General features: G+C 33.6%; 1 protein-coding gene across 1 annotated transcript in view; it reads left to right on the top strand.

The window, feature by feature from the left end:
- The first annotated feature begins 239 nt into the window (after positions 1–239).
- LOC117175228 (B-cell lymphoma/leukemia 11B) overlaps positions 240–23968 on the top strand; it is a 40801-nt gene continuing 17072 nt past the window's right edge. The window contains exon 1 of the mRNA XM_033364893.1: positions 240–1070. Coding sequence (XP_033220784.1) covers positions 1034–1070 — 37 coding nt within the window. The 5' untranslated portion in view covers positions 240–1033. The remainder of the gene's footprint in view (positions 1071–23968) is intronic.

Raw genomic sequence — 23968 nt, forward strand, 5'->3', positions numbered from 1 at the left:
GAGAGAAAATCTACCTATAAAGAGGGTGATAGGGAGAGAGAGGGCGCCACTGTCAAGCGCGTCTTCCGAGAAGGGAGCGTGACAGAGAGAGGGAGTCCCGTTACCCCCACCCGGGGGTGAAAACTACCCCACGAGAGCGTGTGGGGTGTCCGGCCTCGGTGCACAGGCCGAGCCGAACCGAACGCGTCCGAAGCTAGCGCAGTGCCCGAGACCAGGTCCCGAACGCCACTACTAGGCGCACGTCCAGCACAGTCCACTCAGAGATACGACCCATGCTGGACCATCGTCGTCGCTGCCGCGCTGGTCCACGCATCCAGGAGACCATCCACGAGACCCACGTCTCCCAAACCACCCCAAATAATAACAAAAATCAAGGACACTTCCTTTATTCGAATTATTACAAAAAGTTCACACTTCGTTAAAAAAAGCTACATCTTACAACTCTCAACATGTGTCAAGTGCCAATGGATTTTCGACGCCGGTTCGCGAGTTTATCTATTTCTTGATCTCACCGACATCTTATCACCTATTTTTTTAGTTTATTGTCTCTTAAAAATTCACTCTATTTTTTCCTCAGTTTTTGTTAAGGCCGCGGAGTTTTGAGTGTTTGTGAAAATGACAGCGCATTAACAATTGGACATTGTAAAATTGAGAATTGTACCCGAGTGTCGTGGATTAGAGGGTACCACGCGGTACCTGGTACCAGTCAGCCGGAAACCGCGCGAAAAATCGACCATGCGGTCGCAGGTCAGTTGACGAAGTTCTTCCCTATGTCGCTCCCCGGAAGAAAAGGAGAACTTCGGTGAAGAAGTTGAGTGAGTAAGAGGGAGAAAGTGTAAATTGTGGAATAGTTTGTATTTTTACCCATACAAATGGTGATGGACCTTGGTAAAAGCACCGGGGAGAAGAAAAGGAGGAGGACGAAGAAGTGACTTTTTTAAGTATCTTCTGAAAACTCGCCCTGGTCCTCCTATCTTGGTCTGTGAAGTTTACTTAATTAGTGCTGCAAGGAGACAAAATTAAGAGAGCCATCATGAGGATCAAAATGCCTGCTGTCAGGATCGCGCAAGGTGAGCTAACTAAGAAATTTTTAAATAGAGACAAATGTTGAATAATGAGAAACAGAAGGGCAGAAAGAAAGAGCTAAAGTAAAAAAGACCTATCTAATTCTGAAGGGAAGTTTGGATTTTCCTAGCAACTTACGCTCTCTTGGTCACCAGATCACAAATTTTTACATATAAATTCATTTGAAAGTTAAGTTAGTTTAGTATTAAAATATGGTCTAAAAAAATGTTTCGTTTATTCAAACGTTCAGAACTGCAAATTAATAGGAAGTATTTCTTTTCTCCTAGAATTTTACATGGCAAAAATGTTTTTAGAAAATGTTTAAAGAATTGTGGAATATTTCCCTTTCAACATTATAAACGCTATGAAAGTTATAAAAATAAAAATCTGTATTTCTTTTTAATTAAAAAAAATCCGCTTCTTCACCTATATGTTTTTGTTGCTAAGCTTTTGAAGCTTCTTTTAATTCGGTTTTCAATTCTATGAAATATATGAATCCTTTAGATCTAACTTAAAGAATTTCTTGCCAAATATTGTATTTAGCCAATTTGCAATAAACGATTTTATATCAAAAAACCTTAACTTATGTTTTACATGAATTTTTCAATGGTGGGATTACAGATAATAATAATCATAACTTAATTGTAAACTTTCTACTGCCCGAACTTTTATTAGTTGGTTTTTAATTTAAATTGATTTAGTATGGTATGTTTGTTCCCTTCATTTATTATTCAAATCAGTAAGAAAAAATAGTTTATAACAACGTATCAAAGTGTATTTCATACAATTAACATACAAATACATGTATTAATGTGTTCATTATAATTTGAGTATGTTACAAATTTATGATCAGCGCACTGGAATTTTTTCAGTGTTTAGAATTATGGTTATAGTTGATTTTTTTACAAATTCGTTTCTTCCTCTTACGATCGGATCCATTAAAAGAAATTTAAATGTTCGTTTAAAGGAATGAACAATTTTTATTTAGTTAACAATAGATTGTAAACAAATAATAGCGTTAAACATTAAAGGAAAGCATTCCTGAAAAGTCAAATAAAATTGTATTCTTCAAAATTCCAGAACTTCATTTCCTAATTATTAAAAAAATCAGCAATAAAAGCCAACATTCCTGGTTAAAAAAGCTCATAAATGTACAATTTGCTAGTAAATTTTACTTCTTTGCTGAATATAACTGAAAATAAAACGGTGAGATGCTTCAAAAGTATTAAAATAATTCTCAAAATCTGATTTTATCATTCATTTTTATCTATTGTTACTTTACAAATTATTGAAGGGAGTTTCAATTTAGGGACCAAGCAACATTTTTTTACTTTTATGTTTCTGCAATCAAACAAATGTTAAGTTCATTTTTTTTTAACCCTAAAGCCAAATTAGCATCTATATCCTGCTGAATATTATGGACATAGGTCTAATTTCTGCATAAAGAATTGCACAACTGTAACAATAATAGAAACAAATGATCAAAGAAGTTTAAAATGCTTAAACGTATCGCTGAAAGGAAAAGTAAAACTGGCACACTGGGGGATGTAAGAAGCGAGTTGGAGGCGGAGGAGAAAAAATATTTACATGGAAGAAGGAGTGAGTAAGATAGGATGTTTTGGTGAGGGGAGAGAGGTTGAAGGCCAGCATCTTGAGGGCCAGGCGGCGGGTGAATTTTTAATTAGTTTAACACCCCCATCAGAGGTAAGGGGCAAGGGGCCGTCGGCATTGTCATGCGCGCGTTTTTCAGAGTTTTCCATCCCCGTCTGCCCTCATCTAACCCCCCCCCCCCAGCCCTCAACCCTCGTCACGGCGGCCTCCGTTTTCTTAATTACAACTGTGATATTCTTTAGTTCGCGCGATGACGCCGCCGTGAAAAGATACCGGAATTTTCTAAGATCGCTCTTCAGCTTCTGAAAAAGTAAGAGAAATTAAGCGACGGATTTGGTGAATTTGGAGATTAAATGATGAATGCGGTGAGAATGATTCGAGTCAATTGCCGTCGGGATTGGACGCTGATTATTAGGTATGTAATCTTGTGCATTTTAAACTAAAAAAAAAAGATTGGACAAATCATTACTTCACTTATATTTTGAGGTATTTGAGCTGAAGGGTTTCATGGTTTTTAGATGTTAGGTTTAGTAAAAAAAAATTAATGTTTATGCAGATTAGGCGTAAAAGACTGAAACGAGTGATGAAGTTTACATATTTTTCTGAAGCAGAACATATGTGCCAGTAGATACACATTTTTTTCTTAATTGGATAAATAATGAAATGAAATTAACTTTATGATTGAAAATATAGTCACCTGAAGCCTTTTTTTTTGAGGATTTTTGGTATTACAACAATTGAAACTATCACAACAAATTTCAGACCCTTTAATTAAAATTGATTTAATTCGGAATTCTTTGGATTGATTTTTTAAGTATTTAATTTAAACCGCTTCCACTTTATAACGATTTTAAGATAAATACTTCGTTTTGAATGCTGCGAATTAAAAATAATACAGTATTGTGTTATATTAAGAAGAATGTTTTCTCAGGTTATATTAAAAAGTCACGAAAGAACATAAATCGAATTAATAATTTAAGTGAAATCATTAATAAATATAAAAGACTCAACAAAAAAATCTGATTTATTATCATGTGATTTAAAAAATTTTCAATAGCAATAAGATAAATTTCTTTACATCAAAAGTGTATTTCTAAAAGAAAAGTTTAAAGTTGTACTTTTTGATAGCGATAGTTTTCTAAATGTAATGAACTAACATTCGAACGCTGAAAAATGAGACGATCGCCAATTGAGAAGAATGAAATATGGTCAACTTTAAAAATGGTTACAAATTAATGAAACATTGTGGTCTCGGACAAGAGGCAGGTGATCGTTTTACCTGTGCGCGTGCTGGACCCTCCAAGGTGATAAAAAAGGGGTTCGCCACGTGCCCATCGCCCTAAGGTTAATCTAAGAAATCAAATCAAAGTAGTTTTTTGCTCGAATAGAGGTTGAGCAAAGAAGAGTGAGAGAAGGGCTTCCGACGGGTCGCATCAAAGACAATGTTTAACAGATACACCATACGCATATGCCACGCACGTGCCGACACAGGGGCGCGTAAAACTCACTTTGTTTGCTAAATAACATCCTCCGAAGTACCTCCTCGCGCTCACTTTGTCGAGCCTCTCTTCCATATTGCTTCTGACTTGACTTTTGCTAATGCGAATCGACCAATTAACCTTTTAAACTCCCCAATCTCTCCCCGAGCTAAGATTCCGACGGTGGAGTTTATTTTCAGCGATTCTTCTCACTGGATGGATAGCGAATACATTCTCATTCAAGGGAGAGATTTGCGAGCAACTTTATACCGGTAGAAAGCAAATTTATTTCCTAAGAAAAAATAAAAGCTTTCCCTACTTTCTTATCAAGGACTTTTCTTGCCTTGTAGTAGATCAAGTTCAAAATAAGACATTTCTTTTGAATAGCCTTTCTTCAGGATGATTTTTTTTTCCTAAAATTTGAGTGGTCCTTCTCAACTGAATTAGGATATTCGCATTCCACTAGATTTAAAAAAATATTTAAAAAAGAAATGTTTCTGATGAAAACCATTTTCAAAAGTTACTTTCAGGACATTTAATCTACAATTGTCTCGTAAAATTAAAATATGAACTATAAAAATAATTGAAAATTATTTTCATATGTAAAGATTTTTTAAATAAAAAAAAGTAAGATAATGATGGCCGCTTATTGTCGTATTGTTCGGGAACGAAGAGCGTAGAAAAGTTTCTAAAAGCGAGAATTTACATTTTTCGCGCCAGATGCGGACTTTTCTTCCTGGAAAATCGCACAGGTTCGTAGCAAGCACGAATTCCTATGAGTCGAAACTGACTGTCCGTTTTGCTTTCTTCTTAGTTCCCATCGCGCTTAGATTCATCAAAACGGAATGTTGAGTAAAAAATGAAATAAAATAATGCACTCACTGCCGTCATTTCGGAAGTAGCACGGAAATAGAGACTGAAATGTACTTGCTAATGATACGAAGTGTTCTTAGTATTCTTACGAGATGGCGCCACCTTCCGTCGTCGGACGTTGCATTGACTCGGCTACTGAAATTCAAATTACTCGAATTCATTAATTATTTTGAATCTTTAAAAAATCTACAAATTGTTTCAGTCTTATTGTAAATAAAGAATTTTATTTACACATTGTTTTTAACATTAAATGATCAAGAAGCTTAAATTAAAATATTACTTTTCACTTAATTTTTTGAAAATCATGAGTCATCGTTTCCTCGATTCAATATAATTTGACTATTAATGAAAAGCAGAATGATTGAAGGTTATTTGTTGTATTCATAATGCTTAGGCTAGTTGATAAATAACCTGATTGAAACGAAAACAAATGATAATAATAATAATGAACGAGAGAAGAGCAGGAAAATGGACTTGACGAAATAACGAGAAATGTCAAAACGTGGTAGAGAATGCGGGTGTGTTGCTAACGTTAAAGATAACGAAAGTAGGACGATTTTCCCTCTAAACTTTAATCGAAAAACGTTTAACCTTGGAATCAGATGAGACGTGCATGGAATATATTATGAATTGGATTTTTGTTGTGAATAGGATAGACAGTGAGCTAATGGGCGTGACTTATGTAATCACTGCTATCTTATATTCTTTTTATATTTCGAGTTCGTCATTGTTTAAGCGATTTACTGTCTTTTTGTTCAGAGTTTAATGAATTTTTCATTTCAAGATTGCATCCACATTCATCAAATTTCGACTATCAATTAGAAGAATTGTCCAAAATAATCTGGTGAACTTGGAAAAGGCATGACTTGTTTTAAAATGTCCCGGAAAAAATTGTTTATGAATTTAAGCTTTTGAATTAGCAATTCTAACAATTACACAATCTAAAATTCTTATATACTTAGGTGAACAGTTTTAAACAAGTTGAAAATTCAACAATATCAAAATAAAGACGAACATAAAAGTAATAGTTTCAAACCAAAATGATTAAACATTGATTAAAATGAAAATTCAGATTAAATCATTTAAAATTGATAAGATAAATGTGCCAGTCTTCGTTCATGCATGGGTTGTTGGCAGATTGGCAGTATTTTACATATAGTAAGCTGTTGTGTTCTTCGTACTCAGCAAAAATGTTTTTTTTTCTAAACGCTCTTGCCGATCACTCACACATCGAAGTGCCGATAACTGAAGCAGCCAGATTTCTTGATTACCGATAACCAATGCATTCTCGTATTTATAACTTCGAACTTCTTATAATATTCATTCTAATAGAATATGTTAAAAGTAATAAGTAATTTATCTTTCTAAAGGTACGCTTTATTCGATAAAACCTATTTTTTTAAGCTTTAAATTTGTTTAATATAGTTTTTTAAGAATTTGAAATCTGAAATTCGCCTAAAGCTTCCGATAACTGACACACTTACCTTACTTTTTGAATTTAAAAATATTATATTTTATGAATTGTTCAAAATTCATCATTACTAATTGGAAATATTAGAATTATTTAATATGCGTAAATTGATCAAATTGATTAGATTCAAATATTAAAACTGGTTCTATAATTAATATTAAAATCTTACACTCTTATTGAAACCCTTAACAGTTGAGTTATGTTTAATGTATGAAGTGGTAAAAATTAAACAATTTGAAATAAAATACTTTTTTTTTAAATGTATAATTTACAATTTCAAAAGTTTAAAATTTAATCATTTTGAATGTAATGTGTCTGAAATTAAACAATTTCTCCTTAAAAACTTCAAAGAATTCGAAAGGAAATAACTTTTCTAGTGATTTTAAAAATACAAATTGAGATTGACTAAAATTTTATTTGGATTTTCAAAACATTGGGAATAAGATCCGAACTCTAAACAGTCTAAGCCTTAGATTTTTCTATATTATATCTCTATCTTTGCAAATAATTTTAATAGAGTGTGATTGTACTGTCATCTTATGATATTCTTTTTTTATAATATATTTTTTCCATTGAAAGACAATAATTGTCCCGAAATAGAGATTAGGTGTGAGGTTTTGGAATATGAAAATTTTTTGCCAAAAATCTAGGCCTCAAACTCGGAGGATGAAGGAATTAAAGAAATTTACCACTTTATTTCTTCTTCAGATTTAGATGAAGTATATATTATGATTTTCATAATCTTCTTACTTTAACATAATTATTTAAATGAATTTTCAGAAGATTTTATGAATTACAAGAACAAATTTTCTTGCTACTTATGAAGCTTATGGTATTTTGAGGAAAGAGGCTATTGAAATTTCATTAATAGTAAAGATGGAGTAAAATGGTATCGACATCAATAGTTTCGTGTTCTTCTCTATAGCTGTCAGCGACGGGCTGTATATCGTACGTCCAATCTGCTGGTGGGCAATTTCATCTGAAATACGACGTCATCGAGCTCATTTCGGGAAGCTCGGAAAACCTGGTTATTGGCCATAGAGAGACTTCCTTAAAAAGGGGTTAAATCTTCGAAAAACGAAGGAGATACCCATAGCTTGTGGGGCAACATTAAGGAGTCGTAAAAGAAGCAATCAACGAAAATTAGGTCTTCTATAAGAATCATTTTTCACTATATCACATTAATCCAAATTTTATTTTCATCACATTCTCACAGTAAATTATTCATTCCTTGTATAAACTCTAAACGATTATTTTATCAGTATTTACTTTCCGATTTTGCTGTACAAATTTGTAAAATATACTAACGGATTATAGAAGGGCTTGACCTGATGAAAACAAATTATATGGTAGGGTCACTTAAGTAACAGAATCTTAAATATTAATCTGAGTCTTAAAATAAAATGATTTTCTTAGAAAAATAGAATTTTGAAAGGTAAGCTCTCTCCATCCTAAAGTAATAAAGCAATAAAAAATATTGACCATTCCTGAAAATGACAATTTTAGGGCCAGTTCTATCAATGTCTGTTCTTCAGGTAGAAAAATAATCTGCAAAACTGAAAACAAAGGAAGATTAACATTTTTAATAAAAAAGTGAAATTACGATAAGAACTAGTAAAATTCAACTAATAACTTGAAGTACTGCAAATTTAGTATTGGACAATACAACGCATCTGAATACTTGAATGGTCCTTGTATATGTATAAGTTACAGTATAAGTTACAGTGTAAGTGGCTAAATATTTTGGGAGTTTCTTTCCTGTTTCTAAAGCTAAGCTAGTAAATGTCAGGATACTAAGATTATTCACAGAAGGGAAGATTCACCAGTACAGGGGAAGTGTTTGAAAATTTATGTTGTTTGCAGTCTCGGTTTCGAGACCCATTGTCCACTATTGTCCAAGACCCTTCTTCCAAGGTGAGAACGCCTTTCGAGTAATAATCTGCTCGTATTATACGCTTTGTCGCCCGTTCACTTGTCGGTAGGGCGGCTCTTTACCTGACCAAGGGTCACTTCCCGTGAGGCCCTAAGCTTTAAGGTGTCCAACCTGATAGCTACTCTCTGAAGTCTGGAACTAAATGTTTAAGCCCACCCCAAATATATATTCCTTCAAGCCCAAACCATCCCAGGCATGTCAGTGTCTTTCTTCCCCATCGTTCTTTGACCCTCGAATGTCCATCTCCTTTTTTTATACATTTCAGGTGCTCTCGCTACAAAGTAGGCAAAAAATTATATTCTTTTCAGATCCACCTGATAGAAGAGATGATTTACTTTATTCTAAAGATATCCAGTTTCTTATTTAAGATAAAAAAATCATTCTATTCAAATCAGGTTTTGTCAAAACTTTTTACATTTATTTCCTTCAGCTGCTGATATAATGATGCTACAAATTTTCTTTAAATATCAGACAAATACTTTAAAATTATACTGTAGTGTACGCTTTAGTAAGTTTAATTTCAAAATATGAATGTTGTGCAAGAAGATTTCCAGTTTTGACAAATGTGATAGCATTACCCTGGTTTGCAGATTAATTAAAAATAATATCAGATGTTTCATAGATTTTTTTTTTAAGTTAAGGGTTGATTAAAAAAGTTTTGTGTGAACTAGTTATAAGGCTACTGAAGCGTCGCAAAGATGTAAACCACATAGGTATACACAAGTTTTGTCCGTTCGGACTTCTATAAATACAAGATGTTGGAGCCCCAAGTTCAGGGGACAGGGAGACCTTACAGTGCTTTTAGATTAGTTTCCCTCTTCTCGGCGACGAATTCGAGGTTAGAATTTTCACCCGTACGTGCGTGCAGGAAACTTACTGGGATTCTTGTATGAGAACGTGCCAGTACCGGAAATACTTAATTAAAAAGAGCAAAAAGGCACTACTGTATGATACTACGGCCTTGAGAAAACTTTTCAGCGTCATTAAGTATTTCGAGTTCATTGACTCATTTTCAGTACAAAGCTTTTTAGGGTGTTAAACAAAAATAGCTAAATTTCTCAAATGTTTATATAATTTATTTATTTTTATGGCTGCTTCTAAAAGAGGGATAATAATTACCTTGTAGTCTGATTTAAAATCACACTACTCTAATAAAGTATCCGATATCTCGGATGTGAATCGTTTGAGATTGTTCTATTTTTAATTATTTCAAATTCAGCCAAGTATAAGCCCAATATTTTAATTTAAATTGTCTTTGAAATACCTCTGTAGGGTATTTTAACTTGATCGCAGCGCCATCTGACACGCGAATTATTGAGTATGCAAACTTTGAACCAATATAATTTTACATACTTGTTATGGTTGTCGATTAGAGCAATAGTATTCAAGGATGTACGCTTTTGCAGATTACTGGTATGAGCATTTTGGTCTGCTGGGACACATTCTTGTTTGTTGGATCACCGAAATTAAGCAGCGTTTGGCTCAGAGATACTCGGATGGGAACCTACTTAATAGATGGGGTGTATTCGTTAGCTTTTATTATTATTATTTATCAGTCCGGGGTTCGATCCCAGAATTGGTACCTCTGGAATTTTTTCTATGTACTTTTACCGAGATTCTGGTGGTTTGGATTCCATCTTAAGCTGTAAGTCGTCCTATTACGCACTTGGCTGCAACCAAGTCCGTGGATGATAAGGTAAAAACCAACGCCTTGCCCAATATCGGATCACTTGATTGCATTTCGAAAATGTGTCCGTGAATGCTGATATATTCCGGGACAGGCCAGTAATGATTATTAAAAATCCAACTATAACAAAAAATGCCTGCGACATTTTGGACCGAATCCATCTAAAACCTAAGAGAAACATGAGCTTCCCACTTTTTTAAATACGATTTCTCTAGATTATAGAGAAATTGTAGTCCTAAAAAGAATTCTAGACGACTAATGACACCATAAATGCTCTCAACCGCTGCGTAAAGAAAACACCATACACCTAGCTTTGCGCATTCTAAAACATTGTCGCAAGAGAATTCCAACGTCTTATTAAATTCGTGATATCTTTAAGTCATCAGGAACTTGACTTCGTCCTTGTCTGATAACAAAAAGCTAGGAACGCCCGAAATAAAGTTTAAACACATACAAAATTCTAATTTAACTCTCAAAGTTATGACTTGCGAAAATGTGACGTGGATTCCCCTACTGAGACATAGGTGTAGTTTTCTTCGTAATTGTTTTTACTAAGAATCTGAATCTGGTCGAATTATTTGCCTAACGCATCAGGTGTTTAAGGAAAAGTAAAGTTGAAACCTACCATGAAATACGTGTTTTAGGCAATCAATGTAAAAATGTTCGTGAATTTGAATTCAGGGTAGAATACATGTGGGTGCGTAGAGTACTAGTAACATAACAATGGCAGCAATAACAAATAATTTTTATATTAATAATTCTTACAATTCGTTCCAAGTACAAGGTATAGCTAGATTATTATTTAAGACTTTTTCAAATGTTCTATTACGTCAGGTGGTTGCAATAAGATTGTATAACAATTTCTCAAAACACGCGTATTCCGTGGTTCTCAACTCCCATTTTTCTAAAAAATTTGTTCTTCAAGGCAAATTCTGCGGCCATATTCGGATTCAGTACAAAAAATCACGTAGGAAAGCATTGTTTATACGTCTCAAATTTAAGATTGTATATCGTTCAGATAGTGCATAAGAAATATTCGATTTTAAACACTCAATATATTTAGTTTATGAAAATATGGAACGTTTTCAAAATCAGTAGCTTTTAAATTGCTTGATTTCAATAAACGTTTAATTTTTAAAATTTCGAAATTTGGACGATGCTATTAATTATTCTATTTTTGAACCTGCCAGGCATAAATTATAAGGTTTCGCTTCAGAGAAATGATTAACTTCTTCATATCTTTATAGTATGTGTAATAAAAATTGCTTCATTTTTCGGGGCCGTCAATTTTTTATCATTACCTAGTATTTCAAATTAAACAAATTCGGCTTTAAGCGCTTTAATTGGAGATCTATAAATTTTTTCGGAATTCAAACTTAATAGAGATCAGTTAATTTAAAATTTATTAATCACGAATAGATACGTGAAATATGGAATTAAAAAATTCTAATGAATATTTTAAAGATTACTTTTTTTAAATCTTAGACTATTTGGAATTGTTTGATCTTGCATAACTGTATTTAAAATTTTCAACTCTTGATTTGTAACAGTTTCGCAGAGTTAGAATTGATTTATTTTTAGTGTATTTTCAAAGTACTAAATTTTTCAAGTTTCTATTTCCAAAGTATAAATTTGGCATTTTTTAAAGTTAAAAACATCTTTAATTGTGCCCAAATTATATTTGAGATTGTTATATGTATTTAGTAAATTTATTATTCTTAATTTAAACATTTTAAATGCCTCGATTATAAATAAACAAAAAAAATCGGTGTATTTTGCTATACCCAGTTTAACCTCCAATTATTTTGGAAATGGTTTTTCCTCATAAACAAATTATAAAACAGATTTCTTGATTTTAAAAGCTTGTTAATGATTATATCATTATAAAAAGTTTTAAAAATGAAAGAATTGCTTCTACCATTTTTTTGAACCCTCATTCATTTTGAAAATTTTATTATTTTATAATCAGAAAGTACACTTTACAAATGTAAATATTCGTATTGTCAAATAATTTTATACCTTCTTTCAAATAGGAAAATACATTCTCAATTTTGCAAGATACTTTGACAGATTCACCTTAAAAAAAAATTTCTCTGGAAGTTTTTTTTATATTTCGCAAATCATTTGAGACAGATTATCAGTAAATACCATAAACAGTCGAATAGCTGTACAGGGCAAAGTGTAAAGTGGCGGAAGTGGAAGTGACGATTTTCAACGCGATCGAGCAAGTCGCAGGATATTTGCTTTAACGACCGATGCTGGAATCGCAAGACGAAAGCGAGTCTTTCGAATGCTCGGTTCAAGAAATCACGTCCTGCTATTACGATAGTGACCCGGAAAGAGAAAAAAAGAAAAAGGGTACGTCACTGGTACCCCTCTCATTACCCCCGCAGTGAGTTAAACACTCCAATTTTGATTGGTCCCTGAGAAAATAATAGCGCAACAGGACGGTTAAAAAAAATTTAATTGACAATTGTGACGCATGTTGCTAGGAGGAGCTTTGATTGTTCGAAATCAAACCAATGGCGATTGCAATGGCGTTCCCGGTTCGTGGGGGGTCTCAATTCGTGCTGCGGAAGGTGAACAAAAAATTTAACACGGTGCACCGTGAGGGACGACTTTCTGTGCTTGCAAATGCTTCGTTTAAATATTTAATTAACACAGATTTTTTAAATGTGTTTCATACTTTTCCTAACAATATTACTTTAACTTTATACATTCTCACAAGAATCGCAGGATTTTATGCGGGGGGGGGGGGGGGGGGGTGAAAAGGAACTGCACCCCTTTATTATTTCGCCAGCGAAAGTATAACCAAACTCACTCGGGGTATCTGCAACTTGCTATCAATGCAGTAAGTTAGTCAAAAGAGGCGCGTTCTTTATTTTCTATTCTGGCATAGGTTGCCGGTGATGAAATTTTTATTTTGTTGGAATTAACCTTGAATTCTTTGGAATACAGAAAAAAATTAAGAGTTATCCTTACCTGGATTCCAGAGTGAAGATTCGCTGCAGCAAAATGTATACCCTAATAGGAGGGAAATCTTTACCTTTTTGTGTTGGGTCCAATTTTTCTACTCTTGTCTATGTTGTGAAGGTAATTTTTTAATATTTACGTCGAGAGTCGTTTGTCAGCTCTTAAGAGTGACCATAATACTCTTTTATTAAGCTAAAAACCACGAGGAGACCGAGTAGCTTAACCAAAAATGAGCATTTTACATTATTTAACAATATGATTTACATACAGATATATAAGTTGTTTTATAAAAGCAGAACATTTATTTTATTTATCTCGAAATATCTGTGATATTGTGCAATTAAAGTTATTCTTTAAGGGACGAGATAAGTGCTTTATAATCATTGCACCAACGTAGAAAGCAATAAGTATAACATGTTAACTAACTTGATAATTTTACCAGTATTAAATCTGGTACATTCCAGTGTTCTTTATATGGCGCAACAAATTGTTTAGAGAATTTAGGAATGTTTTGTTTCTTTGAGATTCTAATTAAACGGACCATAACAGAATCATGTAAATCCGACAGGAAAATGGACGTTTTTGGTGAAGTCAATAAACAGGAATTTGGTCTTCTTATCTATATTCTCCATGGTTATAGGATTGATTATGTTTGTAATTTTTAAAAGAGCTATGCCGATTTAAAGTATTAATGTTTAACTTATAGTCACATTTACAGGTAAAAGCATAAAGTTACCTGCAAGGAAATTTAAACTTTGTTTTATCTGTGAATGTATCATAGATTCTTTGGAATTCTTTGGAATTCTTTGGAATTCAAGTACGACTTCGATAACCTTCGCCGCCTTTTGCATGAAGAGGGAGTGGAAGGATGCACATATAGAGATAAAACATAACTTCCATTTGTCACAAAGATCATCCTTTAATTTTATATTCCGGCATATTATGTTGCCGCAAATGAATTTTTATACTTGTTGAAATCTGCATTGAATTTGTTTGCATTAATCACAAATTCTTGGGAATTCTTTAGAATTCAATTACTAATCCAGTCGCCACTAATGGAACCTTTCGAAAAATTGTGCATTTATTTTTTAAGCAAATTCTTTAAACAAATTAATTATTTATGAAAACAAAATTTTTGTACAATATTTTTCAGAAAGCTTAAACTAAGATAATACTTTCTTCATTTTATTTTTGTACATTTAACTGTTTTATTTCGAATAAAAAATTTCTTTTTCGCAAATATGCAAATTTTAGTGCAAATTCAATTTTTTATAAAGCTATAACTTGCTAATTGGTTATTGCACCAGAAAAGTGTAAAATGAAAAAAGTCTTGACTTGGTTGACGCTTTCTGGAAAATGTTTTGCAGCATTTTTTTACAAAGGAGAACTAAGTGAACAAAAAGTGATAAATACGTTTTTTTTTAATTGAGATAATAATTGTGCCTCTATTTTTGCAATATCATTTCTTCTATTATCAATCTTAAGTTGGGAAAAAAATGTTCTCGGTTTTCACGTGTATCTATATAACGAAATGGATTTTTAGAAAATGGATGGATCCATTTTCATTTTATTAATATCTTCAAAACAGCGTTAAATTAAAAAGATTTTTTGGATTTGGTTTACTAAACAGCTTTATATATTATAATAACCTATTTCAAATTTAATTTTTATCAATGGCTTTTATGCTAGAATATATTCTATAATACTGAGCAATTAAATCAAGTGTATTTATCACGTTTTGTTCGCTTACTCCTCAAATAATTTATTTGTTTATTTGAATATTTTAAGCAAAATAAATGCGCAAATTTTCTAATTTTTTTCTTACACATGTATCATCAGAGAACTCTTGTCGAAATCTTAAGCCTAAGCTTATTTTGCCGGAAGCCAATACTCGGCATTTATTTAGTTGCCATTTGAAATAATACAAATGTTGGACTTCCGATTACTGTTGAAAAGCATAAAATGTAATCATTTTTATCCCGCCACTGTGAAATTTACTTACAGGAAATTTATCGGACGGAATCAATTTTTTGTCATTTTGGAAGAAAAGTACTCAACGACCCCTAAAAGTATACGGGTTTTAAGGCAGAATTCAAACCTGCCCAAGCGTGGAGGACGCAAACTATATATGTTACCTACTTCCCGCTAAACCCCTGTCACTAGCTCAATGCATCTACCACCAATGAAAATGGACAATTGGACATCCTTTTATTTCACGCCTATCATGACAAACCTGCATTAGTATATGACGAAAAACTCAAGTGACTTTTTATTTAAAATTTATAGTACAGAATTTTAAATAACTAAGAAATGAAACTTAATTTTCAGATGATCCCTGCAGAATAGAAACTTTTTATTCACTCGGAAGTTTTTCTGTGACTATTTTGCAACTATTGTAGTTTTTCAAGTGCTCTCGCTTCGTCAAGCGGGAAAATTTGAATTCGTTAATTATTTCCCGAGCTATACAGCTCAGCATTTGTCGTTGTTGCGGATTGTCAAAAGTTTGTATTTACTGTGTTTTGCTAGACAAATACGAGTGAGTTTCGCGGGGACCGGTTATTTTGAATAATGTAACAACCCCGACCATACAAGTTTCTAATTAACTGATGTGCGCACCGATGCTGGACAACACAATACCGCTTGCTTCGCGATTCACTGCGCCTTTCACCGTCCGGTTCCAACATTTTATTTCTTGCTTATTGTCAGAAATGCACTCTTGTCCAGGCCTTTCAAAATATACATTATTAAAAAATTCATTTCAGAGATATAAACATCGCTCTCGTATATCAAAAAAAAAGATACGCAAAAAAATATAAAATCTTAAAAATGAAAAAAAACATAAATCATATTTAAGTACCGATAAAAAGTGAGTAATCATCACCAGCGATCAGTTGGAATGAAAACGCATGAAAGAAAAAAAGTGGACAGATGTAAAGAGACGATAAAACTAAACTAAAATGCGGTTGTAGGATTTCGCGCACCAATCGCACCACCTGGACCACATAACTGTACTCACATGATTTATTTTGATCAAAAATCACGAAAGGGTTTTTTTGAAAAGCCGAGTTGAAAGGAGGGACAGGTCAACTCTAGGACCTGTTTGGTCGTTTTCAATGGACAATGTCCTGCCACACAAAGGACCGACTAGATCCTCCCACGATACGCATGTGAAACGACCTCCATTCAGAATCCGTGAGAACCAGATTTCATATTTTTCATAACTAACAGCGAATGCGAGTCTATTTTTCTGGGCCGGTCGACGCTTCCGTCAGTCAGTTCCCAGTGGTCACTGATTTCACCCGTTTGTTCGAAGAAATTCCGCTACGGCCGGGGCCACCCGTTACCTCTGACACCTTCTCACTGACACTTCACGCTCTTATTTTTCTCTTTTCTTATTTTCCTCCCAGATCCGAAACTGATACTCTCTACATTTTCTCACGGGCATTCACCTTTTTCTTTTCTTACTAGCCACTTACAGCTTTACACCAAAATTTAAAAATTTTAAGAATTGATATCAAGTTTGAAATTTTTTTAAAATAATTGATCTATTCAAAATTGAAGAGTTAAGGCGATTGAAAATTTTTGAAATAGAAAATTCCCAAATCTAAACTATTTAAAAATTGTTTTGATAAACTATAAAGTACAATCATTAAAACAATTTTTTTTATTGCCCAGATTGAGATATTTCCTAGTAACAGATCATTTATAACCTTCATGGTTTAAGTCCTTAAATTAAAGCAGTTAGAATTAATCTAATTTTACATAATTAAAAACATAAATTAAAAGAAAATAATAACATTATGAATTATGCTTGGATGTAGAATTAATTGTATAATATTGTAATACAATTTTCTTTAAAGGTAAGAAATTTTAATTCGGAGGAGTTTGTTATTTAATAGTTTGAAATTAAACATTTTATTCTCAAGACCGTTTGAATATAAAATAATGTAAAATTTTTTAAATGTTAGAATTGAGATTTTGGATGTATTCAAAAACGTTTTTCAAATTAAAACTGTGTTATTTTGCCGATTTCAAAAAAGAGTTTTAACCAAGCTTCTTAAATATGATAAAATTAGTATTAAATTTCATTATCGACACTATTAACCGGTAACTTTTTTTTATATCTTGTGTACCCTCTACTCTGACAATTACGCCAATCAAAAGTACACAAAGCCCTAAAGAGTTCTGCATCCCAGCAGATTTGAAATTCTTTAGCTCACATTACGAATTCCCCCAACTTTATGCCTGAATTCATTTCAATTTATTCATCCAATAATTTATCAAAATTTACCTAATCATAAACAATAAATTTCTCTTCTCCTCGGGGCCAAAACCTTTCTCCTTTTCATTGAAAAAAGGTCGATGCTCCAGTGGAAAGGTAGCCACCCCTTTGATAGAAAACAGGTCCGTTTTTTGTGCAGCCAACTTTTTCCACTACATGTGTGACCTTCTGATGTCGCGCGGGGTGATGCATTCTCTAAAAAAGGTTTAGAGGGCACCATTTTGAATCCTTTGTGTCCAAGTCCGTTTGGTCGAGGCACAGCAGCAGAGGCCTCGGAGGGTTAATCCAAAAAAAAAAATGCTCACACACGGGTTAAGTCCGAGGGCGTTGAAAAAAAGTAGGGACTCTATAAAATCCCCCCCCCCACTCTTGCAATAGGGTCCTTTCTATTCATTTGATATCCTGCTGTTGGGGCCCTAGGCCGCGCTCAGCATCTCCAGTCAGCATCCGAGCATGGATCAAACCAGATCCCTTTTATAACGTGAGGCAGAAGCAAACTCGGTTGCTTCAATCGATTTTTTTACACCGCCGTACTTTCGTTTTTAACGGAATATGCTTCCATTTCGGGTTTTATTCATCGGTTCCTATGGAAACGACTTTAGTGCCAAGTGATTGTAGAACGTGTTTTTCATGAATCATGATTTTGGCGCGGAAAGGTATTTTTCTTAGCTAGCTTCTTTCAAAATTGTTTTTAGTTCTATTCATGCTTTATAAATTTAAAGGTTGAAGTTGAATTAGTGCGTTTTTTATCAATCCTAATTTTCAAAATATTTTAAGTGATTATTTTTTCCGTTATTTTCGTTAATGAATGCATTTCTGAAAGGGGTTCATCTGATTAATTAATTGTAATAACTTATTAATTTCACAAGTTCACTAATTCTTTAGTATTTGATCCTATATTTATCACGATTTCTCCTACTCATTAGCTTTCTTGCTCAATAAGCTTCCCATCAAACAGCGAATCTGTTTGTTCCCTTCTTCGAATTTTGCTCTTTCCACCCTTCCAACCAGGTCTCATGATTTTCTCACCATCTTCGTTTTGCGAAGGGTATTACAGTATTACACGTACCTTCTTGAGCTAGAGCTAGAGGCGACGGAAATTGGTGCGACCCAATACTAATGGATAATGGAATTATTGGTTTCAGTCGGGACATGCCCTGGGGATGATCGTAATTCAATTGTTTCGATGTGTCCTCTGGACGTTTTGACAGGACGTATGTCCTAACAAGAATACCGCCTCGAGATACGTATTCAATAGAACTAGTTCACATAAAAACCAAAGACTAGCTGGAATCTACGTTTCCTAGTCAAATTTAAGAGTGAAGGCGAAATTTAAAAGAAATTAAAAAAAAGGTAGAGTGATTTTAAGGCGTTGCATTTCAGTATTCCGTCTCTATTTCATGTCTTCAATTTGGTTGGAAATCTAAATATAAACACGGATTTTGTGTCTAGTAATTGTACCTTGAGAAAATTGTAAATATTAAACAAGAGCAATCATTGCAATGGAAAATTTTCAATTTTAAATCATTAATAAGAAATCATGTTCCAAAGATTAATAAAAAAAAACCGTCTTTAATCCAACCTCTATACAAAATGCAACTACTTTAAAATTCATAGAATGTATAATTACAAACTACAATTTCATATTGTGGGTTCACTCGACAGAAGAGTCTAAGAATATCTTGATTCGGTAATAAGGACAAAATTTAATCTTGAGGGGTAACGACCTAGCATAGTCTTCCTGCTGAGATTCATGTATAATATATACTATATATACAGTACATGTGTATACTTTATCTGTAATCTATATCGATCAGAATCGCATAGAAATATTAAGCACATATATAGATTACGTGGCAGTCGATGAAAATCACTGAGTCAACTGCTAGCAATAACCGAGATCCACCCGGTATATAGAGATCGAAGCATTAAGGATGTATGGGCCAATTTGTAAGCAATCACGGGGCAATATTGTATTTTTATGTTATCTATACGCGGATAACCTCCACCCACTCCTCCACTTGTCCTTCGATCCTAATTCACGAGAACGGATCTTTATTTCATCTACTTCTACTTCTTATTCTGATTTATCTTCTGCCAATAGATTGTATATTTTTTCTCCATCTTGTATATTTTGTAAAAAAGATCCAAGTTTAAGAAACTGGGAGAAAAATTGATATCAGAAATTATCCTTATAATGAGAAGCTTTATCTGAGTATGTAGTCAGAACACTTATCAATATAATGTAGTTTTAAAATAGTCTCTCTGGGATTAGAACTTTTAATCATAATACAAAACAATCAGGAAGACACAAAAAGCATACTATCAGAAAAATATTTGTCTTGAATTAAAGAAATTGTTGGCTTAACATAATCTTTTAAATTTAACCAAAAATAACTGAATTCCAGATCAACTACTACAAACTCCCACCAGTCACAAGCCCCACCACGAAATCTTTCTGAATTATGAAACTTATTTTAGATTTTAACTTAATCAAATTGAGTAGGCTGAAAAAAGTATTCACAATTGAATCAAAGGAACTTTTCTCTGACTGAGAGCCAGTGAATATTTCTCTTTAAATCTAAAATTATGATTTTTCTTTAATTATTAGAAACGAATCATATGATATTTAAAAATTTGTTAAGAACATGTACCTTCTCATAAAATGGCCATTTATTGATATATTTATCGTTGTTTGCCAATGCTTCTAATTTAAATTAATTTTTTTCATTCTGCTATATTGTATTTGTCCTACAATATAAATAAATGTTTGCTGAAGAATTAAACTATTAAGAATATAATTCAATTTTAAAATCATTACATTAGGATCAGAGTGTGATCAATTCGTCAGAAGAGAAGAAAAGGACATGTTCATTACTATTAAGTATATCGAGTTGTGATGAAATTTAATTACTGTAATCTAACGATGATTCGGATGATGCTAGTGTCTTTGGAAAGACACGAGTCATCTCTTTCGCCCCTTCTGAACCTTCTGGTGGTTGGCTAACCTGACACGTTCAACCAGTACCTAACGCAGGGTTCGCCTGAGGTTTGGACCAACATCTGCCCCCGAAAAAACAAAAGCCTATTGTCGCTAACGACCGGTCGCGCGTCTCTTGTTTCTAACCGAGCGCTTTTGAATCGTAGGCGAACATAACGGACCCCGAGGTCCATTGAGATTGGGTCTCCTCTCTCCTCTCACTACTTGTTTCTCTCTATCTTCTTTTTTTTCTTTTTACCCCCTCCGAGGGTTACAATTCGTACGCGCGAAACTCGGCTTTTTTCGATGCTTTTTTGTCTTTTAAATCTTTCATGTCCAAGCTTCTTTCACAATGTTAACGGCTATATGCAGATTTTAATCTTCGATTTCGAAAGAATGGACTACTCGAGAGTAGGTGCAGGATGCACGTCCTCGCTTTATTTACTTTCTGCCCTCTAAAAAACAAATTTTTTGAAATTGCGGAATTTTGTAAACTCTAAAAGAGAAAGAAATAATTTAGTAAATTTTTGTAGTTCAAGATACATTTTTTTATTCGATGTGCCATTTGGGAACCGTTTCAAATTTCAATCTATATTTCATGGGACGCGGCGCCGTATCCTCGTATCCGAAGTCAACGTTCCACGCGCCTCCCCATTCCACCCTTAAGATTCTCACCCCATTCTCTAGAGGCTCCTTCCCCTCAAATGAACCCCGCAGCTACGTAGTAACTTAAAAAAAAGGTGTTACGAACCTGTGAAAGGTGGGGCTTGAATTTGAGTTTGCGCGCTGGCCAATGGTCAAGCTCTCGCTCCGCCCAGAACGAATCGAACAACCCGATATAAACGTGAACTGTAAAACCAGGAGGGTCTACAAATAAAATCCAGGAGGGTGAAATGGGAAAACCGAGAACCAGGAGTTTATTTACTCAGGGGTGCAAAACTCCATTTGTAAGCTGATTCAGTACCTATATCTTTCATTCTAAATCCCTTGATTTTTTATCCTCTCTTTGTTTCATAGGCTTTCATAAACATAAACAACGTTTTAATTTTCTAAAATTAACTTAGATTTAGATCACTGATCTAATTACTAATTTTATTTGACATTTTATAAATTTATTCTCAAAATTACAGTCTCAATATTTTTTGCAGAGGAAAAAAGAACATTGTTTTTATTAGAGTCTGGAGATCATAAAATTAAGGAAAGAAAGGGTGGTAGAAAAAGAAGTAGATGATGGTGGTTAAAAGAAGGAAGTGAGTTTGGGGTTATGAGTTGGGTTGCGAAGACAATTTCTCGGGCCGGACGAGCTTCTTGTTTTCGCGGTCCTGGCAGCCCATTCGGACGGATATGGTACTTGACTCGCGGAGAAAAAGATCAATATATGAACTCCTGCCAATCTCTATGTTAATGCCCCCACACACGTTCGCATTCGAGGATATACAGTATACACGGCATTGCCAGAAGCGCTCTCCTAAAGGACCTCTAAAAGTGAATTGTTACGTCTGCGGGTGACCTCGGGACCTCTCCTTGCGGCCGAATGCCGTACCAGTGAATTATAAGTCCTGCAAGTCCTTCCAAGACTTCGACCTACCAGATCTGTCCTCATATGAGAGCAATAAAAGACCACCAGAAGTCCATTCGCAAATTAATAAATTGTGCAATTTATTTCTTGTGAAGGCCTAGTTTGGTTCCCTTCCTGGCTTGAGTCATAAAACAACTCCAATTACTTGGAAGGTCTATAACCAAAAATCTGCATCAACTTTTAGGAATCCCCAAACACACCTTACCCAGCTTAACCTTTATCTAAAAAATGTTTGTTTAAAGCACAGCAACATATTTCCACTTCTTATCTGGCTCTTTTCCATATTATACGTTTTCAAGCTTATAACTTCGCAGTTGCGTTCTATTAATGGTTCTCATGTTCATTAAAAATAAAAATCAGTATTCCACGTAAATGAGTTTAGTAAAATAATGATGTAGGACTATACATAAAGTTCAGAAATAAGAATTTAGAATGTCTTCAAAAGTACGATTGTTAGAAACTGATTAAAATATCAAGTATTAAATATAAATGTATAAATATTGTTATTATAACTTAGTTATATAGAACAATAACTAATGTTATATAATACAAAAAGTCGACGCACAAAAATATGTCTCAGGGAGAAATGTGAAATGTAACAAAAAAACTTTTTCTAGAATAAATCACTGAAGAGGGCCTGTATAAGGAGCCGAAACGTCTAATAAAAATATAAATCTTCTTCATCATTTGTGGACCCCAAAGCCACAAAACTAATAAATTAAATAATTTACTGAGAATCGTAAAAAGCCACGAACAATCTACAAAATATCTATCCCGAAGGTTTCACATCAATATTATCATCCTTCAATAAACTTTCCTTTTACTTATTCTGCAACAGAGCCTACGCTCTTAACTTTGAAGATTTCCTAGCAATATTATTAAATTTAATTTAATTTCCACCTTCAATTGTACTGAAGGAGAGTCTACTCCGTCAAAAAAGCTCTTTCACGAAGGTTTTCCATTAATATTATTAACTTTCAATTAATTTGCCTACACGGAGAAAAGATATCGCACAATGATATCGCGAAACCTCTATATTGCAAGAAAGCGCAATATTATAACGTACGATCAGGTCCCGGAGCTTTGTGCGGTATTATAATGCACTAATATCACAGAAAAAAGTTAAGTTAAATTTGGTTGCTATCGTCTGCTACGGCTTCCTTAGCAGCAATGGAAAAAAGGCAAAGTATGAGTGAATTCGAGCTATAAATCGGGATACCAGATTTAAAACAATCACAGAAAAAAGCAAAAACTTGCTGCAGATAAGACCTGCAACGGTTAATGATTAAACATATTTCGGCGTAAGTTTCACTGAGGTTAGGAAAATAATTTTGAATTTTGAACGCTGAAGTGAGCAAACTTCGGTAAAATATGTAGAATCAACAACAGAAAACACGCACAAAATCTGTTCTTACTGATATATTTCCTCCGAAATAAATCACGTTATTGTAGACGAATTATAACTTATTTAATGTCATTTAGCAAAAGTGCAAAATGTAACTGACAGATAGGAATACCTATTTCTCTCAAGTTTAATAAAGTTAAACGGAGCTGGATACGCTAGATATTTACGGTTAACATATTTTATATTTACCTAAAGAACTAGCAATCTAGATGTGCAAAGTCAGTGTCTGTAGATATTAAAAAGTGAGATGTTAGTATGTAACACCCAAATTGTTAAAATGAAATCTCGAAAATAATCAACGAACATCAATGATTACGACAAATAACGGCTACAAATATTTAAGAGGTTTACCCATTCTTACTTCTTAGTCATTTTAGGACATAATTGATAAATTGTTTGTAAATTTGTAATTAAACCAGAATATTCGCACGTAAACGAAAAACCGATAAACTTGATGAAAAATCGATCAGATAAGAATCAATCAGTAAGAATTGGTAAACCCCTTAAATATTTGTAGCCGTTATTTGTGTATATATATATATATATATATATATATAAAATTAAAAATTTGTCATAAGGACAACCGCAGGATTTCGCCGGGAGCGGGTGCTAATCTGAAAAATTGCACCCG

Source organism: Belonocnema kinseyi, chromosome 6 (genome assembly GCF_010883055.1).
Source record: "Belonocnema kinseyi isolate 2016_QV_RU_SX_M_011 chromosome 6, B_treatae_v1, whole genome shotgun sequence".
Classification (NCBI taxonomy): domain Eukaryota; kingdom Metazoa; phylum Arthropoda; class Insecta; order Hymenoptera; family Cynipidae; genus Belonocnema; species Belonocnema kinseyi.